At 50.1% G+C, this 20,344-nt stretch overlaps 7 protein-coding genes across 7 annotated transcripts; 4 read left to right on the forward strand and 3 right to left on the reverse strand.

Annotated features, from left to right (window-relative positions):
* Positions 1 to 819: 819 nt before the first annotated feature.
* BO79DRAFT_207115 (histone H1/H5 family protein) lies at positions 820 to 2,405 on the reverse strand. Its single transcript, XM_025682111.1, has 7 exons — positions 2,092 to 2,405; positions 1,971 to 1,996; positions 1,789 to 1,811; positions 1,533 to 1,663; positions 1,315 to 1,373; positions 1,084 to 1,254; positions 820 to 935 (listed from the first exon to the last, which is right to left on the reverse strand). The coding sequence occupies exons 1-7, from the start codon at positions 2,165 to 2,167 to the stop codon at positions 888 to 890; spliced, it is 534 nt and encodes a 177-aa protein (XP_025543511.1). The 5' UTR covers positions 2,168 to 2,405; the 3' UTR covers positions 820 to 887.
* Positions 2,406 to 4,840: 2,435 nt separating this feature from the next.
* Positions 4,841 to 6,615, reverse strand: fen1 (multifunctional nuclease RAD27). Its single transcript, XM_025682112.1, has 5 exons — positions 6,530 to 6,615; positions 6,349 to 6,434; positions 6,254 to 6,258; positions 5,636 to 6,197; positions 4,841 to 5,575 (listed from the first exon to the last, which is right to left on the reverse strand). The coding sequence occupies exons 1-5, from the start codon at positions 6,540 to 6,542 to the stop codon at positions 5,054 to 5,056; spliced, it is 1,188 nt and encodes a 395-aa protein (XP_025543512.1). The 5' UTR covers positions 6,543 to 6,615; the 3' UTR covers positions 4,841 to 5,053.
* A 384-nt stretch (positions 6,616 to 6,999) lies between these two features.
* BO79DRAFT_284918 (Zn(II)2Cys6 transcription factor) lies at positions 7,000 to 9,658 on the forward strand. Its single transcript, XM_025688298.1, has 4 exons — positions 7,000 to 7,367; positions 7,448 to 8,291; positions 8,356 to 8,632; positions 8,698 to 9,658. Exons 1-4 carry the CDS (start codon positions 7,087 to 7,089, stop codon positions 9,519 to 9,521), a joined length of 2,226 nt encoding a protein of 741 aa, XP_025543513.1. The 5' UTR covers positions 7,000 to 7,086; the 3' UTR covers positions 9,522 to 9,658.
* A 475-nt stretch (positions 9,659 to 10,133) lies between these two features.
* BO79DRAFT_284919 (acyl-CoA dehydrogenase) lies at positions 10,134 to 12,039 on the forward strand. Its single transcript, XM_025688299.1, has 5 exons — positions 10,134 to 10,195; positions 10,367 to 10,634; positions 10,714 to 11,629; positions 11,688 to 11,797; positions 11,867 to 12,039. The coding sequence occupies exons 2-5, from the start codon at positions 10,421 to 10,423 to the stop codon at positions 11,911 to 11,913; spliced, it is 1,287 nt and encodes a 428-aa protein (XP_025543514.1). The 5' UTR covers positions 10,134 to 10,195; positions 10,367 to 10,420; the 3' UTR covers positions 11,914 to 12,039.
* Positions 12,040 to 14,130: 2,091 nt separating this feature from the next.
* Positions 14,131 to 14,905, forward strand: BO79DRAFT_138857 (putative ubiquitin conjugating enzyme (UbcD); the record flags this gene model as incomplete). Its single annotated transcript, XM_025678175.1, has 4 exons — positions 14,131 to 14,217; positions 14,369 to 14,398; positions 14,532 to 14,715; positions 14,766 to 14,905. The coding sequence occupies 4 exons, from the start codon at positions 14,131 to 14,133 to the stop codon at positions 14,903 to 14,905; spliced, it is 441 nt and encodes a 146-aa protein (XP_025543515.1).
* A 763-nt stretch (positions 14,906 to 15,668) lies between these two features.
* BO79DRAFT_166386 (putative protein kinase) lies at positions 15,669 to 17,333 on the forward strand. The gene is made up of 5 exons (XM_025679316.1): positions 15,669 to 15,922; positions 16,025 to 16,396; positions 16,477 to 16,790; positions 16,874 to 17,048; positions 17,137 to 17,333. The coding sequence occupies exons 1-5, from the start codon at positions 15,679 to 15,681 to the stop codon at positions 17,316 to 17,318; spliced, it is 1,287 nt and encodes a 428-aa protein (XP_025543516.1). The 5' UTR covers positions 15,669 to 15,678; the 3' UTR covers positions 17,319 to 17,333.
* An 809-nt stretch (positions 17,334 to 18,142) lies between these two features.
* Positions 18,143 to 20,015, reverse strand: BO79DRAFT_138576 (VOC family protein; the record flags this gene model as incomplete). Its single annotated transcript, XM_025678163.1, has 2 exons — positions 18,143 to 19,781; positions 19,840 to 20,015. 2 exons carry the CDS (start codon positions 20,013 to 20,015, stop codon positions 18,143 to 18,145), a joined length of 1,815 nt encoding a protein of 604 aa, XP_025543517.1.
* Positions 20,016 to 20,344: the final 329 nt, after the last annotated feature.

Here is a 20,344-nt window from a genome sequence, read left to right on the forward strand (position 1 = left end):
GCGCAATTTGCTATTTTTGGGCCGGAGCGGAGGGGGGGAGGGAGGACCCGGTCGGGTGCTAAAAAGTAAGTAAGTATGGAAGTAAATAATCTACTGGCTTTCTAGTCGAATGAGCTTCCGGCTTCCGTCCACGCTTCGGTATCGAATAGTAAGTAGTAATTCCTATCTAGTAGTTATTTACTTAGATGGTCCGGTGAGTGACTTCATCCGAGTTCCCAGTTCACCGGTCGGTCGGTCCACTTCTTTCTTCCTAGCACGTACTAACTACTAAGCACACCCGCGGATGTATACATTAAGCTTAAAATTGACTGTTTTGGAGCTACTCTGTATACTGTATAGACTATAGATATCTATGTACTGGCGTGCATTTGGTTCTTTGATTTGCGCTAGTTGCGAATCTTCTTGCGCATCATTGGGGATCATTCCTTCAACTTGATATAGTTGATGACGAATACTGCGCCACTGGCAGGGTATACTTCAGGATGTCTCTACCAGGAAACTACGAATCCGCTACACTGCATCTCAGCTCAATTGAAGAAATGGACAAGCAGTTTCATTGCATAACGTCACACCTGTCCTTAGACAAGTGTCCCAAAAAGAAACATAAGAGTTAAGCACAACATATCCCGGTGCAAGATCCATCGCAAGACGCCAACCCTACCGACACTGAAAACGAAAGTGTAAACAATCCACGGCATATCCCAGAAACAGTTCCCCCATTGATCAAAAAGTGGCCAAGGAACAAAAAAAATAAAGGAAATAAAAAATTACAGCAGAAGAGACAAAGGGAATATAGCTCGAGAAAGATCATCCGAGGCACACATCACCGACTAGGAGGAGCCGGGTTCAAGTGGTCGCCGACAACACGGTCTCAGGCGCCCACAGATTTAAGCAGCAGTCTCCTTTGCAGCCTTCTTAGTGGTCTTCTTGGTGGCCTTCTCTGCAGGCTTAGCCGTCGTCTTAGTCACCCGGCCACTCTTGGTGGTTTTGAGGACCTTGGGCTTGTCGACAACGGCAGGAGCCTGCTTCAAGATTAGTATACCCTGTCCGTCCGGGGTGAGAAGGCACGGGTCTACAACTTACAGTAGTGGAGGCCTTGCGAGGCTTGGCCGTGTTAGCCTTGGGCCGGCCAACAGGCTTCTTAGCAGTGGTGGTGGTGGCCTTCTTGGTGGTCTTGGGCTTCTCGGCCTTCTCGGTCTTCTCGGTCTTCTTGGCAGCAGGCTTCTTAGCAGTAGCAGCCTTGGTGGCAGTCTTCTATAGACGGCGTTAGTAATGACTCTCGATCAGTTCCAGATGTTATTGATTAAGACTTACCTTAGCAGCAGGCTTGGGGGCAGCTTCCTTCTTGGCAAGCTTCACGGGTCCGGACGGGCCTGGTTGACGACGCGTCAGTTGACACGCCCCATCGAAAATCAAGACGGAAAAATGAAAGACGCGAACGACGACAGTCAAGACACGGCCTTCCGTATCAAGAGTATCGAATACCGTGGCGACATGAGGAGAATAAAAATGCGCGCGATGGATAAACTTACCCTTGGGCTGAAGGAACTCGCCCTTCTCAACACCAGCCTTGATGGCCTTGTTGAACTGGCTGTCAAAGGCGTTGGTGGAGGCAGAAGCAATCTTGTTGTTCGCCTGAACATATTTCTTGATCGACTGGCGGCTACAGTCGAGGAGAAACAAGACGAGTCAGCCGAGATCGCGACCTGGACAGGGTGGTAGGTTGCCACGTCGCCAGCGAACGGGACCCTGCATCGGGCGGGGGAGAAGAAACACGAAACAACTTACCTGCTACCATTGCGCTCTTTCAGCTGTTGCGAAAGATGTCAGCGACCCATTTGGGAGGAGAAACAAGCAGGAGCCCGATGGGGCGTTGGGACAATTAAGCACCGTGTAGACGTGTCACGGTCGGAGATCCCGCCCAGCGCCCGTCATCCCAACGCGCACCGGGAACAGCGTGATTAACTCACATTCAGGATAGCATCCTTGATCATATCTATATTCATGGAATCAGCAGTCATTCGCGACAAAAATGATATTAATTTCAATGCTACGCGATGGGGTGGTGGTGAAAGATCAGTCAAAACATACCACGGTAGGAAGCGTGGCTCGAGCCGGACTTCTTGGTGGTGGTGGTACCGGTGGTGGAAGTCTTCTTGGGAGGCATGATGAAGGTGGGATGGGTGTGGGTTATTCGAGATGAAATAAAAGGTAGTTGATGAGGAGTGATGAACAAGGGAGATGAACCAGATGATTTGCAGAAGCAAGGTTGTTGGTGGGATGGAAGCAAAGAAGAAGAAAAGCAGTCGACGACGGAAGGGGTGGAAGGCCGCGGGGCATCCGCGCTTTATAGGGCAGCGGGTGTTGACACAGGATCAACTCGACAATCGAGCACAACACGTCAGGTCGCCCTTCTCCTCTTTTTTTTTTCCCTCATTCCTTTTTTTAAATTTTTTCTCTCCTCGTCTCATTTTGCGTGTGAGATTTATCTGTGTATTTGCCTCGGTTGTGTAGTGGCTTAAATTAATTTGGTTTTATCATATCAATGTTCGTGTAGGTCTTCTTGTAGATTGTCTATGCATTCCTTCTGGGCCGAGTTGCTGCTTCCTACTATTTCTTGACGCGCATGATCCAGCAATGATTCCTACGCGTGCTCGCTTCTCCTCCATTTTCCCCCTTTCCTCTGAGTATTCTAAAGCTAAAAGTTGCTCCATGCACTTCTCCAGTGGCGCTACTATGACCCTACCACCTTAAATTATTTTTATCTATTAAAGTTGTTTGTGAAACCCTCAATCATTCTGATCCCAACATCAGCCGTCCCCGTTGTGATTGATGCTTTTCGCAACCACCACACCATCTCCTGTCGCATTCACACCACACCCAACAATTCAAATTTCTAATTTAATAAAGACCATATTTAAATTTGTCACAGACTTATCATTCACTATATCTACAGATATTCCTAAAATACGTAGTCAACCCCTGATTCTAACCCCAAAAACCCCGAGGACTCCAGATCACATCCATCCGTGTCCGCCCGATTACTTCTGCGGCAGTCCGATCAAGCTCCCGGATCAACTCCCAACTTACACGCGATGATCACAGGGAAATAGAACCGATTTGACGCCTCTCTTTCCCCTTGCATTAATCACATTCATTGGTCTTTCACGTCTGGGGCGCAAAACTATGAATGGAACGGCTGGGGGGTTAGGGTGGGCAAGAGGCGTTCATGTTTCACTTTGTTCTGATTTCCCTCGTGCGGAGAGGCTCTGGGGTCACGAGGTAACAAGATGATGTTATGGATTTGACTTTGGGGGGAAATTGGGGGGGTGGTAGACCCAGCTTTGAGAACTAGCGTATCCAGTGAGCTTGTGAGCAAAAGTGAAAGGTCCTGGGGAAATCCGGGCCTATGATCGACCATTCTTTGCTCTGTGATCCAGAGCTCCATTGACTTTGATCCCGTGGTTACATCGGCTTGGCGGTTGCTCGCGGTTCGATGGTTTGGAAGTAGATATATGTTTTCTCTTGGTAGTTCTTGTACCACCTGCTATGATCTATTTCATTGGCTTTCGCGGAGGTATCTCTCTTTGGAATAGGTTGTTCGTCCGGGGTTGTTGCGTAGACTTGATATCTAGAAGTGATGGTTAATATCAGCGGCGGGCCGGTTGATCGTTTGATGCCATGCGCCGCCGCCGGATCACGAGCCCTGATAAGAGGACAACTTTCTTTCTTGATCCTCGTCCCAAACCACGGTATATATGGGTCTATTGCACATGGTAGCTTAATCTCCGGTGTCTAGAATAATTCAGGTACTGAAATTGAATATGACAGCGAATGGATGACTGGTTAAGCTTGAGGAATGCTTGGCGAGAGAGTATCAGGGTCCCCCTCGGCTTCAGCATCCGTGATCTACTTCACTCCCGTCCACAACGGCTTTAGCCCACTTGCTTACTTTATTGCTATGCGTTATTTTTCTTGCTATCAATGATGGTCTGGATTCTCTGCCTATGTGGATTCTTATTTTATTGGTCAGTACGTAGCGTTGTGAATCCTGTTAGTCGATGTCAATCACACATCACATTATATATTTCCTAGTAGTAGTTTCCCCTCACCCGAGAGGCTAGAATACTTACTAGTACTACTATCACTACGCCACCAAAAGGATAAAATCACCCAATAAATATTATTTAATAGAACCCATCAGAGAGAGCTATTCACAGAACACATTATACGCCATACTGATAGTCCCATCTACACAGGAAAACGGGCAGAACCAATGCTCCCATCAACGCGCGTTGAACCTGCATAGTAGGGTAGGGTACGGAGTACTAAGCAGTAGTAGTAGAGCGGACAGTCGCGTGACCCCACACCACCCACCTCCCAAGAGCAATCAATCGTACGACCGTTACACACAATATAAAAAAAAGGCTAAATACTAATAGTAGCGCACAATATACTTCTAATACTACATGAAGCTTGGGATACAATCCTACAGAACTCTATTAAAAAATGGAGCAGAAGTAAAAGGGGCGCACGCAATGCGATGCGTCTCACCGAGTCCCAGGTTCCTCCCGATCTACATAGTACAACAAAACCTTGATTTGAATCATGTACGACTACCAGTCGGGTTGAACCCCCCTCCTCCAAGCCTAGAACAAGTGTAAACATGTCAGGCAACAAAGTTTCAGTTTGCTGCGGAGTTATTAGCTGCCTTATCTATCTATAGTATATGCTGGTTATTGCTTCTTTAGTCCTTTTCGTTTCTAGACAGCAAAAAAGGATCTTCCACGTCGTAGGTATATACGTGGCATGCTGAACTCGTGCATATTCATCATCCATCCATTTATCCCGCCGGTTGGAACGCCTCTCGCCTGAAGTAACTAGTTACACACATAATTGAATGAATAAACCCGATAACGCCTCTAGACACCATGAGTTCTGGAAGGACTCGGTGAACATTTTATAGGCCGACGTGTGGTGTCGGTCGAAGTGTCGCTGCTTTTTTCTGGTCGTTATCCAACGACCAATTGGGACAAAAAATTATGCCTGGTATTTAACCAGCACCGCGGGGCCGTGACTTGGCCTCTTTCTTGGCTTTGGCATCTTCCTTCTTCTTCTTTTTCTGCTCTTGGATTTTCTCGTCGTGTTTGCGCTTCAGGCTCGCCTTCTCTTCATCAGTGCGGGCGACCGGCTTGAAGAATCCCTCTAAGCGGGATTGTTGAGCGGACTTCAAGTTCTTTTGCAAGCGAGCAGCGCCGTTCTTGACGCGGTCCTCGTTGAAACCCTTGTCCTTGACCAGGAAGTCTACTAGACCGGGCACGTCGGGCGCTTCCCACTTGAAGTCGCATTCGGGATCATTGGCGTCCCGCACGTCGGGGTTCAAGAAGAGCTCTCTCGCATCCTCGTAGGGCCAATCCTCGGGAACGACAAACTTCTTCTTCGGGTCGTTCTCCATAAACTCAAGCACCTTCTCCAGGCTTCCGTGGTCACGGATTAGCTTAAGCGCCGTGTTGGGTCCGACCTTGGGAATCGGCTCAAGGTAATCGCAACCCAGCAAGATACAAAGATCAATGAACTATATCACATAAATAAGCATCCTCGAGATATGATTAAAGAAATAAATTCAAGGACATACCTGCTTGCGGTCCATACCAAGCCCCTCCAGCGCACGGTTCAAATGGATCTCCTGAATGGGTTCCTTCCTCTGTTCACTGAACGTAAGGTGGCGCAAGAGAATTGGCGTCTCAAAGCATAGTGTGTCCATATCCTCCGAAGCAGCTGCATAGACCTTTCCAGCGCGCGCGAGAACCGCGCACTGCGCCTCGGCTTCCGTGGGGGCATCGATGTACGGAATGCCCATCAACTTCAAAAGCTTCTTACATTCTGCATTGTGCTCCCTGGTGACTCGTACTGTGCGTCGCGAGAACTTCTCAACATCTTCTGCCGTACCGGTTTCCTTGGCCTCCTCGTGAGCCTCGGTGGCTTCGCTCTTTCGAGCAAATCGCTTGGCTAGTTCGCCGGACTTGAGCTTCGGGGGAGCTCCATCAAATACATACAGAGGCTTGATCCCATTGTCGACCATGCGCAGAGTGCGGTAGAACATGCCCATCAAATGCGACGTTGTCTCTCCAGTGTCGCTCATGAGCTGCTGACCTTCGGAACGGACCGCAATAAGGAAACTGTAAATACTCATGGAACTGTATGGCAGTTAGCGAATGCAAGCAATGCGATAATGCGGGCAACGGCAGCTTACGCATCCTAGAAATTCAATTTCGTCAGCTCTGTCTGAAACGAGAACAGCTTGCTCACTGAGAGCCACCGCGAAGAGGGTAGGAGTGCTTGACATACTATAGCGACCTTTCGGCCAAAGTGGTTCTTAATGTCCCCTGCCTTGATGGCATCTGGGGCATTTTCTGAAATCACCTGATACAGCTCTGAGCGTGGTCAGCTCCCATGAGCTCCTGAGGATGGAGAATGCGCTGCGACAGAGCGGTCTTGTGGAGGAGTGATAATGATAGAGAATACTCACGTTTAATACCCATCTTGAGATCTTCACTACTATCCAAAACCAGGTGAGGTACAAACTCTCGGTCACCGCAAGCAGTTGGAAGGGAATGGCAGGCAGAAATCAGAGGGGAGCCGCGACAGTGACGCGCCGCGGAGAGCTACGCGACATGCGTCATTTATAGACCCGGTTAGGCTTAGCGGCAGCCAGGCAGCTCTCTTCCACGTGACAGATATCCGCCCCGCGGTGGAAAGTTCCCCGGCCCCTCTTACATAAGAGCAATCAGGCTGCAAGGCCACCAGGCCCCACCCGGCGAGGCCCCGTGCAGAACCCAAAGCAGTAAGGCGCCGTTTGTTATCGGGCCTGGCCGTCTCGGACTCTCGGTCGAGCAGGCAAATCGCAGCTCTCGGAAACGCAACCGCCGGCATTTGCAATGTTCACCCCCAGACCCCTCTCTCCTCTCTTCTCCTAGGATTGTTCCTGTGCCGTTGGCCCTCTCGTGGTGGATATAGCCCGGAATTATCCCCACTCTCACGCGAGCTACATGATTTGCCTATGACGATGCGTCTTGCATTGGCATCATGAAGCGAAGTCGTCTTCATTTCGAGTCCAACGGTGATGCCTCCTCTGCCGCCTCTCCGCAGAGTACCCGCCCACAGTATACCCCGGAAAATGACTCACAGCAGAGCCCGAGGCATGTCCCCAAGATATCGCGCAGAATCAGAGCTTGTACAGAATGCAAGCGCCATAAGGTCCGCTGTGATATGAATGCGGGGGACACCGTTTGTCACAGATGTCGTCGCATGGGCCTGGAATGTGTTGTCAACAAAAGCCTCCAGACGTTGCTGGACGATGAGACAGAGTAACTATACCACTCTTTTTTGTTTTCATTCGCATAGCTTGCAGGAGACCCAGTGACTGACTATCTCTGGTATATTCTAGATGGAAGGCCACAATAGAGCTCGCAATGGCAGACCTACTGCGAAAGGCCCAGCTACCCGATCTCTCATATTATCAAACTAATGGAAAGGCATCAGAGCCACTGTCAAAGAAAAGAGACCGCCAGGATTCTACAGTGTCGACGGAAGGCACGCCTCTTGGGACGGATCACGATGTTGGAGCAGAGCGTCTTGAGAGCAGCGCGCAGAGAGTAGCACCCGAGCCCAGAACATCCGAAACCACCTTCCAACAGCCTTCACAATACGCCCTAGACAGGGAAGAGAATGGAACCTCATCGCTGGTCACGGCTCCGATGGGGAGTCTGTACGAAGTGACACAGTTGAGCGATATTCAGACAACTTCACCGGGAAGGCATCATGCACCAGATCGGGCTCTTGTCACCGATTTCGTTTCGCGGGGAGTAGTGGATTTGCACGAGGCGGAGGAGCTTTTCTCCTACTTTGATCAAGTACTTAGCCGTTATCTTTGGGATGGGATATTGCTGGACCACAAAGACCTGACCTCTGTGAGGAACTCTTCCTCGATGCTCTCCGCCGCCATTCTCGCTGTCACAGCCCTGCATTTGCCCAAGAAAGAACGCACATTCGATATTTGCTATACGGAGTTTGCTAGGTTAGCATCAGAATCAATGCTAGACAGACACCACACCCTGGATGATCTGCGCGCATTATGTATAGGCGCCTTTTGGCTTGCAGACGTAAGCTGGAAGCTGTCTGGGTATGCAGTGCGGATTGCCACGGAGCGCAACCTGCATCAGTCTTACCGGAAAGCAACACAAGGCTCTCCAGAGCATATAGAACAAGCTAGGCTGTGGTATCTTCTTTATGTACGTCTCAACGCGACCGATTGTAGCCCTGGTGGGCTTCGTGCAACGAGACTGACTGGCCTAGACCCTAGAGCATCACTTCTCTATCGCCTACGGACGACCCCCGATAATCCACGAGGACCAGAGCATTAAGAATCACAATACTTTCACCCATGCCCCTAACGTGCAACAAGGTGACCTGCGTCTACACAGCCAGGTCGACCTGTTTATCATTCTTACCCGAATATACCACGCCTTTGGACCCGATGTCGACTTGGAGGTTCCCGACAGCGAATTTTCTACCATTGATAAATATGACGCCGACCTTGACAACTGGCGGATAGCCTGGTATCCGCGTTTGGGTTCGTTTTCTGTTCCTCAGTATATTGTCTAGGTGCACATTTCGCTAATGTGGCTCGACAAGCAGTCGGGAGTCGATATGTCGGTGCATATCCTTACAGAGCGGTTAATCTGCATTATCATTTTTCTCGATTACAGCTGAATTCGGTTGCTTTGCGGACCTATCACTCTTCGATATCGACACGACCCATGTCTGCTGAGCGAAAGAAGCGCGCGAATATAGCCATACAGTCCGCCATAGACACACTTCGGGTGGTCCTAGATGAGCCTGATATTCAGAGGGCTCTGGTTGGCGTCCCATTGTACCTCCACAGTATGATAACTTTTGCCGCCGTTTTCCTGCTAAAGATTGCAGCCAAGGGCTGCTCCAACAGCATTCCCAACCACCAAGGCCAGCAGAATTCCATTTCTTCAGCCGGCCTGCACATTGATGTCGCGTACGTGCGGGAGCTGGTCGGGCGGATTGTTAATATGATGGTCTCGTGCAGTAAGCGTGCAAGCGAGCACCATCTCAGCCACCATATAGCCCGTGGCTTAAAAAAGATGCTCACGGGGTTGGAGGAATGGGAGAAAAGGAATCTTGGTAATTCCCAGTCTCTGACACAGAATTCTCATGATGCTCTGCCCATGTTCAAACCGGTTGTTATCCCCGGGGCTCAGCCCCTTGGAGAGCGGGACACGATACTGAACCCCCCTCCTCCATTGCTGGGAGTCGCTCCCTTGTCTGCTGAGAGAGGAAATAGCTTCGACTCGGATGCGACACAGGTGAAAGCCCAGACGGGCCTCTCAGAAGGGTCGGTGGACCCTATGATGGCGGATCTCTGGGGCTTTGATGAGGATTACTTCCCGACCGGGGTGTTTGATTTCCTTCAGTCCCAGATGCCTGCTTGAGCATACCGTATGGAGCAGCGTGTTGCCATGGTACTAATGCAGGGCTATGAGTCAGTCTTTACTGAGGACTATATAAGTCAAAGCACCAGTTGTTTACCATGGTGTATATAGTATCCAAAATACAATCCATAAACGAGTCAGTCGGCTTTGACGTTGTATGGTAGCTTGCCGGCTACCATTCCCAGTTACATCTGGTCAATGCATCAGCCTTTTCCTAACAATAATCAGTCTTAAGGTCTGGATACAGAAGTCCACTTAGTCGACTCCTCAAAAGTAGGCTCTCCATCAAATTGGACTGGCAATAGCTGCATCTTGATACTAGATAACGAACAATACGGACAATACTGTAGGGTAGACGAAGTATTCCTCGTAGATTACCGTCCTTGAACCCAGTGTATACATGCACGATCTGTTGAGTTGAATGCCGGGACAAACGAGATATCCGCCTGGGCTCTATCTATACAAGCTCGAGGAGGGCCGGTTATTGGGCGCCAGCGCCGACGGAACGGGCTGCAAGCCGAGCTCGGCCGCGGAAGAGTGTCCCCGCGGCTCGGTTGGGGAGTTGGAGGTTCAGTGATCATGAAGCATATAAGGAGCATATCTACTGCTGGAGTCTGTTTTATATTCCAGTGAAATATCAATCAATTTGGTATATTGCTACCGTGATCCCTAGTGTAAGTTATAATGCCCGCATGAATCTTTCCCGACGGATTGCCGAGGTTGGGGGAAACCGAGACACCGAAAGTGTGCCTGGATGAATGTCTCCCCGCAACAACCTCCGAACCATCTATCCCTTGGCTGTCGCATCCCCAGACATTTGGTCACTCCAATTAATATTGTCTTAGTTACAGATATATCTCACTTATTCATAATCTTACTAGCGCCTACAATCTCACATCATGAACCCATCCAGCTTTCGCACGGCTTCGCGCCACCTCCACCGCCTGTGTCGAGCACCCGCAACTTCGCGCAATGCTTCGGTTCGTGGATACGCTACGACCTTCAACTGGGAGGATCCTTTGGTCGCATCGGAGTTGTACACAGAGGAGGAATTGGCTATTCAAGACACAGCTAGGCAGTACTGCCAGGAACGCCTGCTACCCCGCGTTCTAGGTATGCCCGCCACTCCTTAACGGCGACGAGGGAAATACTCACGTGGATGTTTCATGGCTAATAAGTACGCGCATACTAGATGCCTACCGGAACGAGAACTATGACCGCCAGATCCTGACCGAGATGGGCGAACTCGGCCTCCTCGGCGCGAACATTGAAGGGTATGGTTGCGCCGGCGCAAGTACCGTGGCCTCCGGTCTGATTACGAAGGAAGTCGAGCGTGTGGACTCGGGATACCGTTCAGGAATGTCTGTGCAGAGCTCCCTGGCTATGACAGCCATCCATGATTTTGGTACACAGGAGCTGAAGGACCGCTTCCTCCCCGAGCTGGCAAAGGGAAAATTGGCCGGATGCTTTGGTCTCACTGAGCCCAACCACGGCTCTGACCCTGGCTCCATGGAGACAGTCGCCCGGGAGCACCCTACCAAGAAGGGATACTACTTGCTCTCTGGCACCAAGACCTGGATCACTAACTCCCCTATCTCCGACATCATGATCGTCTGGGCTAAGCTGCAGACCACGGGCAAGATTCGTGGATTCGTCGTTGAGCGCAGCCAATGCCCACCGGGTACTCTGGAGACGCCTGCCATCAAGAACAAGACTGCCCTGCGCGCCTCCATCACCGGTATGATCCAGATGGATGACTGCCCTGTTCCTGCGGAAAACATGTTCCCCGAGGTTCAAGGACTTGCTGGTCCCTTTACCTGCCTTAACAGCGCTCGTCTGGGAATCGCCTTTGGAGCTATGGGTGCGCTCGAAGATTGTCTGAACCGTGCCCGCACCTATGCGCTCGAGCGCAAGCAGTTCAAGGGTAACCCGCTGGCGAAGTACCAGCTTATCCAGAAGAAGCTGGCTGATGCGGCTACGGATGCTGCGTACGGCACACTGGCTGCGACACAGGTTGCCCGGCTTAAGGATGCCGGAAAGTGCACACCGGAGATGATTTCGATGGTCAAGAGACAGAACTGTGACCGTGCTCTGGCTAACTCGAGAATGTATGCCCTCCACATGAGAACCTTTGGCAGGAAAGCAAACTGATCCATCCTATTACAGTCTCCAAGAAGTGTTTGGCGGCAACGCAACGAGTGACGAGTACCATATCGCCCGGCATGTAGCGAACTTGTTCGTGGTGCAGACCTACGAGGGACAAAGTGACATTCATAGTAAGTATTATCGTATACCACAGAAGGCAACATCTGTTTTTTGTATGGATGGCGACTAACCAAAACCAGCCCTGATCCTCGGCCGCGCCATCACCGGCGTCCAGGCATTCGTTTAGATGAGCAGACACTTCCACCCCTAACTCTCAGTTCATCTACCTACCTACCTGATGAATCCCTCACACATACATGTACATATACAACCACAAATATCCAAACACAGGGGCTACAATAACCCCAACCATACCCCATATCCCAAGCACTACCTACCCACAGAATATCTCTCATACATCTACCCCAAACAGCATGAAACATAGTAATACTAAGTATGAGTCGACCCTTCCAGAAACGGTCTTCCCCGTCACGTGAGAAAAGAAGCAACCTAAGCCCATGCTGCGCCACGTGGCAAGGGCACCCGCAAACCGCACTGTATGTAACCTGATTACAAACAGGAAGAGTTACTTAACTTAGTTCCTTGGGTAAAGTTAGTCATAAATTAAACGGTGGTACAGAATTCGGGTTTGCCTCCCCAATGAAAGATCCGGATCGATGGTGGAAGAATGACCACAAAGAAACTTAGTAGTAGTTTTCAAGGTTTGGTGCAACTTCGGGAAGAGAAAGTTTAAAGGAATAAAACATGTGTTTCACTTAATACGGAGTACTATTAAGAGGAGGTTGGTTGGTTGGTGGGTTGTTGCCGAAGAGGGGAGGTGTATGAATCTATCTACTACATGTGTACATAGTATGGATGTGGGGATGGAAAGTATGTACAGTAAGTAGGGAAGAGTTTGAAGCAAACTACGTATTAACTACAAAGTAGGGTAAGTAGTTTGCAACTTACCGTTGCCACTGCCGACGGGAAAGAAATGGATCTGATGGAATATTCATTTTGTGGGGTGTTGGTTGGGTGGCACAGATATGAGTATCTATCTTGTTGTATAGTATAGTATATCTGCTAGAATAAGAGGGGTGCAGGATCGGTATACTACCTTAATATAAGTCGGAGTATCTTTTAGGAAGTCATATGCTATGCCCGGTATGCATGCACTTGAAGTAGTCACTATCCCACAAGTACATAGATAGATAGACTAGTCATCTAACTGTAATAGCCTAATAGGTGTAGGTGTGAGTGATAGATTACGAGTTATATTACAAGAGAGAAAAAAAAAAGGCAAAAAAAAAGAGATCCATTATTCTTGATAATATTGACCCAGTCAACGGGCAGAACCAACATTGCAAATGGGCAAACAACGGTGGTGGCCACCAGTTAGGTAAGTACGTAGTACAAAGTGAGCGGACTGCCGGTAACCATTCAGCCTATCGGTTTTGTCCACCGTCCGATTGATACCCGTCTGGGAGGGACCCGAAATTGAAGGTGTGGCTGACAATGGAAGGGAGGGAGGGGCTGTTCAGGTGGATATCTTGGATTGTCAGGGCTGACTTGGGAATGATGACGATGTTGGTGATGACGGAGAGTACCGGGTGTCATCTAGATTATTCATAAGGGGGAAAAACAGCCTATATTTGGGTCTCCAACTATTGGATGATCAATATTGGAAAGAAGAGGAAGGAGCAAAATCGGCAGAAGCAGGATGATGCATCTAGAATGTCCGACTGGATTGGGAAATGACGATGGAAGGAGAGGGAGGGTGTGGCGCAACAGTGGCTGACGGACGCCTGATTTAAGGCAAACCTGATTAAATAAGCCGAGTAATCAGTCGGTAATAACCGGTAAATACGGGTTCAGAGGGGCTGGTGACTGGGCTGGGTTGCCCGCCTTTCCCTTTCTCGCTCTTCCCGTCCACTGACTGACTTTCCCTCTTCTTTCTCTTCTCCTCTCTCTCTTCCTCTTCTCCTTCAGCCCAATTCCCCCTCTTCTTCCTGTTCGTCTTCCGACGTAATCAGCCCACGGTGAGTCTCTTCCTCCATTCCATCCTCAACCCCTCTCAACTTCCCCCTCCAGTCTAGTCGACTTTGCTAGTCGTCTTCTTCTTTGCCCCTGTTCGTCGTCGTCGTTGTTCTTCTCTTCTTACATATCTCGCCGTTGTGCTGACTGGGAAATCGTGTGCAGATTTCCACCTTCAAATTCGATACCACTCGCTTTGCACTTTTAACCTAGGAGATCCTCTCCATTCTTTACACATCACACATTCGCCATGGCTCTCAAGAGAATTAACAAGGAACTCACTGACCTCGGCCGGTAAGACTTGTCCTCATCATCTTGTTTCCCCTCGCCTGCCTCTTTGCCGCCGCCTGGTGTTACACCCCACCACAGCCGCGGGGCGTTCGTCTACCCTCCGCCAGACAGCGCCTGTGTCATTACGCATTGCCAGGGCATGTATAGAAGTATGCTAACGTGGTTGTCTTCATCTTATAGTGATCCCCCCTCTTCTTGCTCTGCTGGTCCTTCCGGAGATGACCTGGTATGGTTTCACCCCTCCGACCCCTCGTTGCACACGGTCGCATTGCCGCTTTCGCCGACTGCGGCGGGGCAGTCCAACGCAGATTTGCCTCAGACCTCTTTATCAACGACATAATGCCTGAAATGAATACTGACAATGGTTTGCTGCACAGTTCCACTGGCAAGCAACTATCATGGGTCCTGTGAGTATCCCCGGATTTCTTCCAACGTCCGGATGTAGCAAGTGTCTTTGTTCCTTTGTCGGGAGGACCTCGCGGCACCCAACGGCGTCATCAGCCTTGTTATCTTGGAATCATTTGCTAACCCGACTTCCAGGGTGACTCCCCCTACTCAGGAGGTGTTTTCTTCCTGAACATCCACTTCCCCACCGACTACCCATTCAAGCCCCCGAAGGTCAACTTCACCACTCGGATCTACCACCCCAACATCAACGCCAACGGCAGCATCTGCCTTGACATCCTCAGAGACCAGTGGAGTCCTGCTCTCACAATCTCGAAGGGTATGTTCTCTGCCTACAGACGCTGTTTACGTATATACTGACTGTTGCAGTGCTACTTTCGATCTGCTCCATGCTCACAGACCCCAACCCCGACGACCCGTTGGTGCCGGAAATCGCTCACGTGTACAAGACGGACCGTCCCCGGTACGAAGCGACCGCGCGGGAATGGACTCGCAAATATGCCATCTGATCTTCGCAATTCAATTTCCACGGCCACCTTGGTCTTCCCAATCCGCTTCTGCGTCTTCTTTCGCTCCGTTAGATCAGATCCGAAGCCTGGCGTACCGTGATCGTAGATCCTTTCCTTGTTATTCTCCGTGAACTATTTGCGTGTGTCTGGAATTCCGCGTTTACCCCCTTATTTTCGCTTTCTCCATTTTATTTGCGGGGGAAATGTCATATCCAACGATCATTATGACCACTTCTCATTATGCATTCATGGCATTTTTTATTTTCACTCAATGGAGTCGGATAAATGTTACCTGATGAACATAAGGCCCCAGGAAGGGTGTGGTTTTCGATAATTCCTCGGGTCGGGGCTGAGGGGAGGATGCTGGGTACTGGTACGGTCGTGAGGCTGAAGCCTCTGGGTGGTGGAGATGGATAGCTGGGGATGAGGAGAGGAGATGAGGGAAGTGAGGGTTGGTTAATTGGCGATGCTGCTGGTAAGGGATTTGGTGGCTTGTATTCTTCAGTAGGACCAATCAGTAGGAACCATTAGCAGGAACCAATTACCAGTGGATCGTGTGCTCAGCAGTGTAGGAGTAGATATGGTAGCCAGACTCAACTGGCGGTGTAGTTCGCATGTTTGCCTATACGGACAGCATAGATTCGATGTATCATCTATAGTAGTCATGTTGGTGCCTGAGGCTAACAATGGACAAGCTGCGCTGATCAGTGATTCCCCTTCCATTCCACCATCATTCAACCTGTATCCATATACTGCAGAACAAATCAACCCCAATGGCATCCCTCCTAAGACTAAGAACCCAAACCATCCGTCGAATACTCCCATCAATTAGAACATATACATCCCATCACTACCTCCCCAGAGACATCCCCATCGAAGAAGAAACCCTCCCCCACTACAACCCCAAGCAATACTACCCCGTCAACATAGGCGACATCTATCACTCCAGATACCAAATTATAGGGAAACTCGGATACGGAAGTACTTCTACGAGCTGGGTGTGTCGGGATCTTCGGTGTGCAATATCCCTATCCTATATATAATAGATAAGATCTCTAACGATGTACATACGAATATCACTTCTATGATCAAGATCCAACAACAATAATGATAAAGAAGACAATGAATACAAAGTCCTCAAAATCTCCACTTCAATACCAACGAAGGACTCTCATAACCGCGAATACAGAGTGTATGAACATCTCGCCAATGTAGTGGAAGGTAAGGGATGTTTACATCCGGGGCAATCGTTGATTCGCGAGGTGTATGATTCTTTTGAGTTGCGGAATACAGCAGTATCCGAAGGAGAAGAAGGAAAAGGAGAAGGGAGTATACACCAATGTCTCCTCCTCCAACCCATGACCATGTCTCTTCACGATATGCTACAACTAAACTCTAGACCGTTCGATCTCCCGCTGTTAAAGATGACTATCAAGCGGATCTTACTCGCGTTGGACTTTTTGCATGTGGAGGCCGGGGTGGTTCATACTGGTATTATCACCATTTCCATTTCAATATATATATCAACTAGTTATTAACTGGTACATATATAATGATAGATCTAAAACCAGACAACATCCTCCTGACCCTCCACGACCCCACCCTCCTCCCGTCCTTCGCAGCCGCAGAATCAACCTCCCCAAGCCCTAGAAAGTCATCTTTAACTGACCCTTCACATACCATCTACAAATCTCGCCCCTTCCCCCCTCCCAAAGGAAACAAGAACTACGGCCTCCCCACGCTCTGCGACTTTAGCGAAGCGCGCATCGGCACTGTCCAAAGAGATTCAGGACCCTTCATCCAGCCGAGTATTTATCGTGCACCGGAGGTCATCTTTGAGATGGATTGGGGGTGTGCTGTTGATGTTTGGGGTGTGGCGGGTGTTGTATGTTCATCTTCCTTTCTCTTCTTCTAAGTGATTGTAAATGTATGGTGGTTAATGATTGATAATTGATATACTATGATTAGATATGGTCCCTCTTCGAAGGCGAACACCTCTTCGGAGAAGATATATTCGACCCTAGAACAGGCCACCACGATCCATTCCGCCATGTAGCGCGCATGGTAGCGGTTATTGGGGAATCTCCGCCGAGGGAGTTTGTATGTAGGAGTGAGACGACGAAGCAGTGTTTTGATGAGGGGGGTTAGTATATACCCCCTACTCCTTCCCCGTTCTCTTTTAATTGTTGTGTTTGGAGTGGAGGGATAATGCTGATATGATCGGTATATAGGTACCTGGATTGCCCACGATGAAGCACCTATCCCCGGGAATGTATCTCTAGAGTCATTGGAAAGGCGTTTGACTGGTACGGAGAAAGAAGTCTTCTTGGGGTTTATGAGGAGTATGTTGAGGTGGATGCCGGAGGAGAGGTGGACGGCGGGGGAGTTGTTGGGACATGAGTTTTTGAGGTGATTTTTTTTTTTCTTCATTAGTGTATGGTTCTTGGATGGGGAGGGGATAGGTTCTATTTATGTCGGGGGGTTTAGGGAGTGGTTAATGTTATTTGAGGGGGGGTTGGTGATTGTGTGTTGATTGATACTACTAAGTGGTATATGTGTTGTATGTAGAATGCTGTTTAGAAGGGGGTGTGGTATTATAGGAAGGAGGGAGGATTGTGATATATGTATTATTGAAACTGGGTTTGATTTTGGCTTTGATCTAGTCTTATGGGATTTATCGATACTTAGAACTAATGAGTCTTGTGTGTTGATGTCAAGTGTCTTTCTGTTGTAAGTTGAGTGCCAGTATCTAGATGCGTCAGATGCGTCGTGTAACTATAACAGAACATGACTGCTAAGTTAGCTAGATTCTAATATGATCAATTCTTCTAGGAGCCAGCTCAATAATCTGGAAAGTCCATGTATTTATATATGCATTTGCGCCTTGACACACCTTTCCAACCAATGCTCAATGCTCAATGCTCAATCTTCATGCAGGATAAAGATAATAAATGCAGATTCAAACATTCTTATGCAGTACGTATAGTATAGTATATAATCGCAGATAAATGCCAACGAAATATATCTGAAGAACACGACCAACCCATTGAATAACATATAAATCAAACGCCAGGTTTCATGCTTTCCCAAACCAATATGTAAAATGTAGTAGAGTAACAGTTGTGCCTCACATACAAGGTCTGTCATGCAAATATGATGGTGTAATTATCACAGCCGTGTGGAAGCTGCGTCTGAACAAGGAGAATAGGAGAAACGAAGAATGTAAATGTGCAGAAGCTAAGCCACCTGGCTGGCAGTTCGGCGACTCACTTTCGAGGCAGCCTTGGACGGAGCGACACTGCCGCCACCACCACTACCACCAGCCTTCATGGTCCGCTGAGACGCTCTGGAGACGTTGGTAGAGACTTGGCTGACACTGTCGCTGGGCTTGACGGGCTCGTCGAACTTGGAGTGCTTCGACACCTTGGAAGGGCTCTTGGAAGCATGCGACCGGTGCGAGTAGGAGGACCGCCGGGAGTCGTCCACTTGACTGATCGAGTCGTCAGGGGTGACGTGGCTCTGGACGTCGAGGTCGACGACACTCTCGGGAAGAGGAACCTCACGAGCGGAGACGCCCGATTTGGCACCGCTGCGGTAAGAGGCGAAAGAGGCAATGGATCCCTCAGGGAGAGGAACCTGGCGGGCAGTGCGGTTGGAAGAGGCGGTGCTGCCGGCTTGCGATCGGCTCACGGAGTGGTAGGAATGGTGCGAGGAGTGATGAGAGCTGTGGTGGGACTCTTGGTAGTTGGCTTTGGAGGGAGGCCGAACCGTGGCGGATGAGTAGACACTGCCACCATCCATCGCCCGCGACTTGTCCTCACGGAAGCTGCTGACCAGGGTGCTCTGGTAGCCACGGGAATCGGCCGGCGGGGCATACTCGATCGCCCGCAGGGGGATATCCTTGGTGGTGTACACGCTGCCCTCGGAGGCCCGACGGCCATTCTCATCGAGGTAGACGCTGCCGCCGCGGGGGACAAACTCCGTGCCCTCGTAGATGGTGTCTGCGCGGGGGTTCTTCGAGGTCACACTGCGGGTGAGGCCCGGGCGGGCATCCGACCGAGAAGAATAAACACTCCGCGGGGGAGGAGCCTCGATAGCCTTGTAGCCAGGGTATTCTTCCTGGGCTTGAGAGGGTGCTTGGGACGGGGAGAGCATCTGGACAATGTCCCGGGGCGAATACTGCGGGGGAGGGGTACTGCCCTCGGAATGTTGTTCGGAGGAGTCGGACTTGGTCATGGCATATGCGAGTGCAGCGCCAGCCGCAGCGCCAATCAGGGTACCGACAATGGTCTTGGCCGTCTTACCATCGTCAGTCTTCTGCTGAGTGGTGGTGTGAGTCGTGTGGTGCACAATATACGTGGGCGACGGGGCCGGCTGCATCTCGCGAGGCTGCTGGGATTCACGGCTAACGCTGATGGTGGACGGCGCGCGCTCGTACGGGGGAGGGGCTCGGTCCACGGCCGTCGAGGACCTGGAAACGTACGAGCGAGCTTCAGACTTGGGAGGCGCAACGCTCTCGGGACGGACGGAGCTGGCCTTGCTGCTCGCCTTCGATACAACCGAGCCGTTCTCGAGCAAAGCCAGGGCTGGCCTAGTGAGCTCAGACCTGGCTTCAGATCTGGCTTCCGACTTGGCCACGGACTTGGCCACGGACCGGACCTCTGAGCGGGCTGATGAGATGCTAGGGCGGTATACTGCCTCAATGCTGTTGCCATCAAAGTCGATGACGGCGGCGCTGTAGTAACCAGAGTCGGAGTCGCGTTGCTTAGGCTCGCCATGAATCTTGCCTCCTGCCTTGAGGGCATTGATAAAGAAGGTGCTCACAGCATCCTTGGATGCTGCAGGAAAGGCGACATGAGCGGCACCTGCAGGTACGCTGCAAGGTCACAGTTAGTTCTCGTAACACGAATCAAAGTACATTGACGGACACTTACCCAGGTTTTTGTTCCGTGATCCAGAAATCTGCGGGCTCGCCGGTCTTTTGACCGAAACCAATGTAGTCATCGTGACGTCCAATGAATTGGTACCCCAGAGGTTGTAGGCAGGAAAGAAAGAAAGATGTGGAGGTAGGCAGGTGAGCAACCGTCAGGGTGAGGTGAGAGACGGGCATGTCTGTGTGGACTCGCTGGGTATATCCCTTTGCGAGTCGTGGTATGAAGAGGTGAAGTCAGGGGAAGAAAAAAGAGGTATGGAGGGGGAGCAGCGAGACAAGATAAATAGTAGATCTCAGATGGAGAGAGATCCACCAACAGGAGAGATCAAAAAGTCGATTGCAGACTCAGAAGCGAGTAAGAGAACAGGAGGATATATATACACAAAGACTGGAGAGATAGATAGGAGAGACCCATGAAATCATGAGAGAGGAATGGAGAGAAGCCGGCGAGAAGCAGCACTAGTATTTCAAGGCAAGATGCAGGCCAACCTTAGGACTTCAGGAGT

Source organism: Aspergillus costaricaensis (assembly GCF_003184835.1).
Source record: "Aspergillus costaricaensis CBS 115574 unplaced genomic scaffold BO79scaffold_4, whole genome shotgun sequence".
Taxonomy (NCBI): domain Eukaryota; kingdom Fungi; phylum Ascomycota; class Eurotiomycetes; order Eurotiales; family Aspergillaceae; genus Aspergillus; species Aspergillus costaricensis.